This window comes from Poecilia reticulata, unplaced genomic scaffold (genome assembly GCF_000633615.1).
Source record: "Poecilia reticulata strain Guanapo unplaced genomic scaffold, Guppy_female_1.0+MT scaffold_267, whole genome shotgun sequence".
NCBI lineage: Eukaryota > Metazoa > Chordata > Actinopteri > Cyprinodontiformes > Poeciliidae > Poecilia > Poecilia reticulata.
In genome coordinates, this window is record NW_007615049.1 from 50,756 (window position 1) to 60,321 (window position 9,566).

The 9,566-nt window shown below is 40.9% G+C and overlaps 1 protein-coding gene and 1 long non-coding RNA gene across 3 annotated transcripts in view; one reads left to right on the forward strand and one right to left on the reverse strand.

The window, feature by feature from the left end:
- Window positions 1-792, forward strand: part of LOC108165986 (uncharacterized) — a 7,896-nt gene extending 7,104 nt beyond the window's left edge. The window contains exon 3 of the long non-coding RNA XR_001776304.1: window positions 684-792. This is a non-coding gene — a long non-coding RNA (uncharacterized LOC108165986). The remainder of the gene's footprint in view (window positions 1-683) is intronic.
- Window positions 793-1,214: 422 nt separating this feature from the next.
- faap24 (FA core complex associated protein 24) overlaps window positions 1,215-9,566 on the reverse strand; it is a 17,190-nt gene continuing 8,838 nt past the window's right edge. The window contains exons 2-5 of one of the 2 annotated variants that reach the window (XM_008402894.2): window positions 8,615-8,757; window positions 8,374-8,529; window positions 1,439-1,497; window positions 1,215-1,354 (exon numbers count right to left, since the gene is read on the reverse strand). In XM_008402894.2, the coding sequence (XP_008401116.1) occupies window positions 1,291-1,354; window positions 1,439-1,497; window positions 8,374-8,529; window positions 8,615-8,757 (422 nt within the window). In that variant the 3' untranslated portion in view covers window positions 1,215-1,290. Of the gene's footprint in view, window positions 1,355-1,438; window positions 1,498-4,102; window positions 4,477-8,373; window positions 8,530-8,614; window positions 8,758-9,566 lie in introns of those variants that run through there. The other variant, XM_008402893.2, reaches the window with a different exon arrangement.

Sequence of the window (9,566 nt, forward strand, 5' to 3'; positions counted from 1 at the left end):
CTGTTATTACTCATTGTCAATTCACCATTCTCTGACTGTGTATAAAATAAACAGCCTCCGATCGGAGAGTAAATCAACTAGCAGCAGCTTTAGCCACAATTGGGAAAATATGTACACCGTTGTCAGTCAGTGTTGTAACGTTAAAAGGTTCACTTTCTGTATCAACTTTAATAAAACAGCATTTAAGTGTTAGCCGTTATTAGTCATTGTCAATTTACCATTCTCCAACTGTATTTAAAGGAACCAGCCTCCGATCGGAGAGTAGACCAGCTAGCAGCAGCTTTAGCCACATTTGGGAAAATATTTACACCGCTGTCTGTCAGTGTTGTAACGTTAAAAGGTTCACTTTCTGTATTAACTGTAATAAAACAGTATTTACATGTTAGCCGTTATTAGTCATTGTCAATTTACCATTCTCCAGCTGTATTCAAAAGAACCAGCCTTCGATCGGAGAGTAAACCAGCTAGCAGCAGCTTTAGCCACAGTTAGGAAATATACACGTACACCGCTACCTTTCAGTGGTGTGTTGTTAAAAGTTTAACTAAAATCACTTACATCTTCCAACACTGTTGTTAAGAAAAGCATTTTAAATATTGATTTAAGCGCTACCTGCCAAATAATTTACATATTCTGATGTGATTCATAATTTTTCCATTTGTTTTGTTGTCCATCTTTCTCAACAGTAGCCGACCTAACAACCTACCATGTCTGAGATGGTCTTGTTCCTCTGTCCATGGCAGGTTCAGTCAATCAGCTGTGGGACATCTGCTGCCTAGTCAAACTATCATGGGTCTCTTGATTTAAAAGGAGAAACCAGTACAGAGCCTTCCTGCTCCTGCAAGTCACACTTCTTGGATGAACACTCACTACTTCTAGCAGCTGTTAGAAATGAAATCTTGGTGTAGCTATTCTGTAATTAATATCTATATGTATCTATTAATAAATGAATTGATGTTGTGTAGAGTTCTGTAAAACCTATTGTAAATGGCTTCTCTTGAGTAATCTAAATATGTGCAACTTTTACATTTAAATTGCTTCTTTTTGTAAATTTTACACATCTGGCAACGAAGTATGTGGAGGAGAGGAAATGCTAAAATTAAAGCTGCCATTGTGGAACAAAGACATAAGGTTTGTGGCTGTTTCTTTAAAACATCTATTTAATAATGATATTAAACACTGTACATGATTACTACATTACACAAACATAATTACCACAGTTAACAATTTAAGTCATTGATAGAGAAAATGTATTTACAAAAGGTATATCAATTTTATTTCAACAGTATGTACTCAAGGTTTCCAACTTAAGAAGACATCCATGTAGGGTCCTTGGCGTGTGCCAGTCTGCAGTGAACTGGTGGATGACAGAGACAATGGTATACTGTAGTGAGCAGTTTGAAGCAGAAGTCCCACCATGTGATCCACAGGGTTTTCCCACCTGAGCACAAACTTCATGCACTTTGTTTCCACAGGCACCACAGCAGAATCAAGTGTAATCTGTTAAAAGGGATATAAAGTTGTTATTCCTATGTTATCAATTTTATACTGCCAAGTCTACAACTGCAGGAAGACAAAGTAAAAGAAACTTAACCTTCATTGGAGAAATGTGAAGTTAATGAGCTAATATATATATATGCAGTGCAGTTATGCACAGCCAAGATACTGCGCAGAACCCTCAAGCTCCCAGGCTCTGGTAGAGGACCCGAGCTCAGAGGATGAAAGAGAGAGAGACAGAGAGAGACCAACCGYGGAGGGTGAGAAGGGAATTTATATTTTTAGATAGGTCATCACATTGACAGCGTCTTCCTCCTCATGTCTTGATCGTAGCAAGAGTTTAACTTCTCAGGGCGTGATGGAGTAGCGGGTGTTTGGCATAACTGTCAAGTTTTCGACTTGTGGATACAGGTAATCTCGCTACTGAGCGGGTGTTGCTCACTAATCAACCTGGTTAAGGTTGATGACTGATGGTGGACCAACCATCAAACAACCATCCAATGGTTGGTGGTGGTGTGGTCCAATTGTAATGATTGAAATGYCAAAGTATAATCCAGTGGTTTTCAAAGCTGATCCCTGATCCTCAAGCTAATCAATTTTGAATCCAAGTATGCTGTTTGTCACCAACCAGAATCAAACTTAGGTTACCCCAACTTGTACCGTTTCCCTGGTTCACACAGTACAAAGCTTAACCTCATGGACGCTGTTCTTCCATGGACAATTAACTGTTGTTCTGACAGTCAAAAAGGAGTCAAGTATGTTAGATGTATCCCTGTTTTCTTAAATAAAATGTTATATTCATGCCATGTTGTCATGTTTAAGCTTGTGTAAACACATTTTTGGAAATATGTTCATGTAAGCTGCGACAGACTGGCGACCTGTCCAGGGTGTACCCTGCCTCTCGCCCGGAGCATTAGCTGGAGACAGGCACCAGCAGCAACCCTCCCAACCCCACAAAAGGGGGGTCGGAAAATGGATGGATGTTAATGTAAGATAATTTTGAATGACATATCCATGTCATTATGGTACCCATAATACCCTCGTCTCCCAATAAAATTGTGTATTTAACACCAGTGAATGGTTAATAGTATGTTAATGGTATGTTATTATGTAGACCAGTGGTGTCCAAAGTCTGTACTCGAGGACCGGCATCCTGCATGTTTTAGTTCTCTCCCTGGTGGTACTAACAACCTTTTCAGCTTGTCAGTGTTCCTCTTAGGCCCTCTAATGAGMCATCATTTGATCCAGGTGAATTAAACCAGGGAGAGAACTAAAGCATGCAGGATGCCGGCCCTCGATTACCGACTTTGGACACCACTGATGTAGACCAAAAACTGTACATGAATCAACATTGATTCCTTAGCCTTCAATCAATATAAAATCAGCCCAAATGCGCATGCAGAACACATTCAGATGACGGTTGAGTTAATATTGTTTCCTAACATTGGTTCAATGTAAAAATGCAAACGTGCATGTAGATGCACATTCAGATAATGGTTGAATCAATACTGATTCCTTACTCATTCAATGTAACATCAACACAAATCTGCATGCAGATCCACAGGCAGATGATGGTTAAATCAACATTGATATACTGTCAGTTATGGTTGAAACCCCAACGTTGATTCAACATGTATGTTACCGACCACTTTCAATTTCGTTTCAATGTCAGGCTTCAACGTAGATTCAATGTTTCTGCCTGACATTGTTTCAATGTTGTTTCACTCATATTGTGCTAGCTGGGAAATTTTTATTTTTATTTCCACACCTCTTTGCATCTGCAATTGAATGTCCCTAATACAGTAACTAAACACCATCATTTAAGTTTGCTTAAAGTTAATGCTAATTTGTTTCTATCAAATAATCTCTTTAATTTGCACATTTGCAATGTAATCATCAGCAGYAACTCAAAAAATTTAAAAATTCCTGTACTTAGCAAGCAAGACTAATTTAAATGTTCTTGATACCTTACACATATTTATGCAAAAGATTAACTGTTTCGGAACCAGTACTGACCCCTGAGAAACCCCAAAAGCACTGTCCAAACATGACAATATACTCTCCCATCTTCAYAAATTGTTTCCTGCTTCCAAAGTCACTTCTCACTCAGTACAATACTACTACCATGATACCATACATTCCAATTTATTGATTAATATTTTTATGATTAATTGTGGCAAAAGCTTGTTTAAGATCAATGAATGCTCCTACTACACAATTTATGGTCTCTTGCTTTTGGGAYTTCCTCAGTTGATTCAATTATTACCGATGATGTTGAACTGTTGATCTGAATCTGTATTGACTGTCCAGAAAGTAATTTATATTTTTCTATGAATTCATCTTATTATTGAATAGTTCTTCTAGTAGTGTGGAGAACTGTGGACGTAAAATAACTTGTCTGTCCCCAGTCTTGCGCAGCAGCACAACTTTAGCTATTTTCAGTGAATTCATGTATAAACTTCAAACCCRAGTATTTAACGTGGTTAAAGTGAGCTTCGTCATTTAAATTCTGAGGTATTAGCTGTAAACCCAAACTACTGGCATCACCAAAAATAAAAATGGTTTCATAAGACATTATTGTACAGTCATTTCACACATTTTAAAACAGTTGTGGTTAAATTTTTTTATTTTTAACAAAAAGATTTCTTAAAGTCTACACATTGAGATGCATTGCATCTCCATATAATTTATATAATGGCCCAATGAACACTGAAAAGTACAAGTCAGTCTTTATGTTCCAGTAATAAGGTTTCCATGGAAGAAGCTGTGGATCTGCTGGGCGCTCCCCTCSCCCACTATGGGCTCTAGCTCAGCGGGAGATGCGTTGGAGATCTCCTTGAGACTGGGAAAATTCTGCATCAGAGTCAAAGCTTTGACCCTGCCAACCCCAGGGATCTGCTGGACCAAAATCAGGGTCACTGAGTCCAACAGCTGACCTGAAGTCTTCCGCCTAAAAGGATTCTCTCTGCCCTCCCCGTGGACCTAAAGATAAATGATAATACATTTTATTTGTAAAGCGCTTTGCTAAAAACTCAAGACACTTTACAGGAACACTGTAGTATAGGACGTCATGTAAGCACAGGAAAAGAGAGCTTGAGTTACTATGTGTATACACAAGATAGTTTCAAGTTAATAAAAACGACACCCACATGCTACACGTCTAAATATGAGTAGCATATTTAGACATGCTACACATATTTAGATGTGTAGTATGTGGGTGTCGCTTTTATTAACTCATGAGTTTTATTAACGCTACCGCTGCGTAGTGTGCTCAGTGTAGCTTAGCCTAGCACCGAATGTCAGACATGACGAGGAACGGCGGGCGGGACTTCCTTTAGAGGTCCACTCACCCTGTGGGCCGCACTAATATTATACTTTGATATTACGGTGGGGGCCACGAGACATCGTCATGCGGGCCGCAATTGGCCCGCGGGCCGCGAGAATGAGACCTCTGCTGTAAATTGTTCTGATTTCCTTGTGAAACAGAAATATTTAGACATGTGTAGCATGTGGGTGTCGTTTTTATTAACTTGAAACTATCTTGTGTATACACATAGTAACCCAAGCTCTCTTTTGCTGTGCTTACATGACGTCCTGTACTACAGTGTTCCCAGGGGCGCGGTAAAGGGGTGAGAGGTGATGACGATTCTAGGGGCCCTGACAAGCAGGGGGCCCTCCACAGTTTAATTATTTATATTTTGTTCATAGACATAAAATAAAAAAATCAGGGTCTTGTCAAATATAAAATTAATCATATTCAAAGATTCAAAGATTGTTTTCAGCAGTAAAAATTTAATGTTACCCCTCCCAGACCAAAAAACACACATCCGTTTTTGGCCTGTACTCCCCCCTGAATCTGCATGAAATGATTTGTTCCTGCAGTCAGTAGAAGCTGCAGCTGAATGCAGCGGCGASTGTGGCTTTTGCTATGCTGCTAATAATAGTTATAAAATCAGGTTTTCAAAAACAAAACAGAGAGGGAGAGAGAGAAAAAGGCAAGAGTGTTAATTTATAACCCAGTTTTTCTCCAAGTAGACTGTGAGATTATCATCCATTTAGCATAATTAGCTTAGCTACAAAACTATTGTTTGCCTCCATTTCACTAGCATTTAATGAATTAAGGAAAAAAATTACCAACATATTCACATATTTAACTTGTTCCCTGTGCCTTTTACCACTTAACAGATGAGTGAGTGAGCAGAAGCTCTAAACACGTCCCTCCTGATCCGTCCTCTCCTGAGTGAAATTAAAGCTGCAGTATGTACGTTTTATATAAATATTTTTTTCACATTTTTAAAACTGTCATTATATTGTGACAGAATAGTATGAGAGGTAATCTGTGAGAAATCCATTTCCTCTGCCTTTTCCCAGTGCTAGAAACAACCAGTCAGTGGCAGGAGAGTTTTAGTGCTGTCAATCACAATCTCATGTGGTGCTGCAAACAAATTCTTAAATTCTTTGTCAAGGGGCCCATGATTTCTGGCAGCGCTCCTGACTACGCTTGTAACAATAGTGCGGCGGATGATGGAACAGTGCGGTACTAGTTGCCCTTCCCTGCAGTCGCCATTCCGGTACTTTTTACCATTAACAAATGCCACGATCAAACGCAGAGAAAGGCGACTGCTACCGGGTCTTTAGCCAGCTAGCAACGTATGCTGTCCATACGTTGCTAGCTGGCTAAAGACTTCTATAAAACGTAGAACAAGAGCGATGTCAAGTGGAATAAACTTAGCCTGAAGTGACCTAATTCCGATTTTTTTGACGTAATGCGACCTGTATTTGATCTTTTCATGACAGTTTGAACAGCACTGGTCRGATTCTTTTCGAATCTGACCCATATCCGATACGTATCCGATTCAAATGCGACCTAACGTCCAGGCCGCATTCATCCAAACTGAACGTCACTGATACTGATAATCCACTTTGTTCGCCAGTCATGGATGGTGCGCTGTCTGTAATAATCCCAGAAATTTTATTCCACGGGAGTTTCATGTCATCCACGGCAGCRCAAACAGAAGAGAATAAATCTGTTCCTCTTGTTTGGTTTTTCASACTCTTGAGGTCAAGTAGCTCATCGGTAACGTTCATTTCGTTGTCCACTCCTCTCAAAAAAGTAACTGAGCAGTGTCAGAGGCGTCTGTGCTTTCGTCGCAAGCTAACGAAAAAAAGTCAAACTCCTTTCCTCTGACCTCCCAATTGTCTTGATGTCTGATGACACTTCTTCAACCCTGCGTGCCACAGTGTTACGTGCCAGGCAGACTTTGGCAAACTCTTGCTGCTTCTCAGGACAGATTTTCTTCACCATAGTCATCACGCGTCTTTGATAAATTCACCCTCGGTGAAAGGTTTGCAATGCTTTGCGATCAGCACGGCTACCTTGCAACTAGCCTTTGTAGCTTCTCATTTGACTCTCGGGCTCTTGCAAAATGTCGCTGCTGTGAGATTAAACTAGCTTCAAGATGCTTCAGTTTCTCGCTGCGTTCCTTCCCTGTGATCTTATCGTATATGTCAGCATGTCTCCATGGTAATGTTGCTTCACATTGAACTCTTTAAAAACAGCCACAGCCTCTTTACAAATAAGACAGACACAGTTGTTGCATATGTCAGTGAAGAAATAGTCTAATTTCCACCCATCCTTGAACTGTCGGCCCTTGAAGTCAACTTTTTTGTTGATAGTCGCCATTTTAGAAAATTGAGGGGAAAGAGTCACACGGGCTGCTGCCCTCTAGTGGGTAAATGAGGAACAGCATTTAGTGTGTAAGCTACGCCATATGCAGGTAACAGTACTGCTGCCCGATGTATTAATTCTACGTGCGGGCCAGACGTTATTGATTTTATGACAGAGGCTGCGGGCGGATGAAATTTGACCACAAGCCGGACTTTGGACATGCCTAGTTTACCTCATTCATACGGAGTTTCCCGCTGCTGCCTTAAGCTCTCTGAGCCGTTCAGAGGGKGTAGAGGGAGGAAGCGCTCTGCTAAATGCGCTGTGGTGCGCCTTCAAAATAAAACCATGCGAGTGGAAAATTTTAAAATTCTTTGCAACTGCAGTGAAATTATTTGGGGGACGACGAATGTGACTGTCTCTAATATTGGGGGGGACATGTCCCCCCTCCGGTTCCTACACCTATGGTGGCAGTGAACGGCCGGCAAGAAAAATCCGATTTGACAAAAAATCGGAATTGGGTCACTTCAGGCTGCAGTGTGAACRCACCCTAAATTTTGTCACACCTCATCATGTCTGTCAAAAAGAAAAAAATAATTAAATGTTGATGGCATTTAAGGATATTTTTTTAATGTTTTTTGTGGAATCCCTTACGCGGCCCAGCCTCACCCAGACTCTGCCTCCAGCGACCCCCAGGTAAATTGAGTTTGAGACCCATGATTTACAGCTTTAAATAAAGACTGATTTTATCTTATCAAATCATGTTCTTTGATTTCTCCAGTGAATTTAGCACAATTCAGCCTGATCTGCTCTGTGAGAAACTCCGGAAGACACAGATAGAGGACTCCACAATCACCTGGATCTATGACTAGCTGACTAACAGACCACAGTTTGTGAGACTGAAGAACTGAGTGTCTAACCAGGAGGTCAGCAATACAGGAGCTCCACAGGGAACTCTAGTCTCACCATTCATTTTCACTCTGTACATTTCAGACTTTCAGCACAAGTCCGACTCACTCTTTTATACACGAGGCCCCAGGACTCTAACATTAGACCATTCAAGTCTGCACACATGAAATATACATTTAATGTTCTGCATACCTCCATTACCAACACATGCAAGTTATCTGCATGTGATATATGTAAAATATACTATATCCAAAGAAAGATACATGGCTGTAGGTCTGTGATCCAGATCAATATTAGATACTTACAATCTGAGTGATGAGCTGTGAGGCTTCTGTTTGCCCACTAACTGGGAGCAGAGACAAACCTAAGTCAAACACCACAAATCTCTGCAAAGCAGAGAAGTATTGCTCACTGAGCCGTGTCCTCTCCACTAATACCAGCTCCTGAAAGCTGCTACTGGCCTGAAAAACACAAGAAGAACAGTGAAGACCAGTGAGAAGGTTTGCATAAAACTATACTGCCATAGAGCTCACTGGCACCACCTACGTTTCTGTATCGAACCAGCTTCCTTTTGTAGCCATTTCCTGCTATTATGTCACACTCTGACACGTAAAGAAGCCTCGTTTTGCTGGGAAGATGAAAATCTGCGACACCCAGCTCCTTTTCAAAGAGGATTTTCACACCTCCATCTGCAGAAGAAGTTCAGCGAGGTGACCGTTGGGATGCGAAAAGATGGCAGGAGTTCAAACTGATAAACAGTAATGTCGGTTCAAAAGTAGAAGTCATTATTTAGATTTACTACATACAGAGTGATAGATTTCAAATCTATTTCTTTCAAGTGCTATGTAATTTGACAATAATGGCTAACAGCAAACATCATGGCCAAGACAACCATTGGGAAAGCTCACAAGATGTGGACTGCAGCTTCAGTAAGAGCTTAAAGAGCAACTACACAGAGACATACCCAGGATATGGATTATAACTGCAGCATTTGTTGTATTAAGTCACTCCTGAACCACAGATAATGTGACTTTGTTGGTCAAGACAGAGAAAGGGCTAGGGGAATGGTATCTGACTGGTGATTTACGGCCATCAGATACCGTTCCCCACCCTTTAAAACAGGATGAATGGTATCTGATGTGTGATTTTTTAGTCATCAGATACCGTTCTCTCACTTTACCACAGGGRGAACGGTATCTGATGGGTAATATCGAGCATTAAAATGAATTGCCCTGTTTTTAATTCATATAACACTATCTATCAATCGATCTAATAAAAATTCCCTTATTACCCTCCGCGGGTGGTCTGTTTCATCCTCTGAGCTCGGGTCCTCTACCAGAGGCCTGGGAGCTTGAGGGTTCTGCGCAGCATCTTGGCTGTGCCTAGAACTGCACATTTCTGGACTGAGATGTCTGATGTTGTTCCTGGGATCTGTTTGAGCCACTGCTCCAGTTTGGGGGTGACTGCCCCGAGGGCCCCGATGACCACAGGCACCACT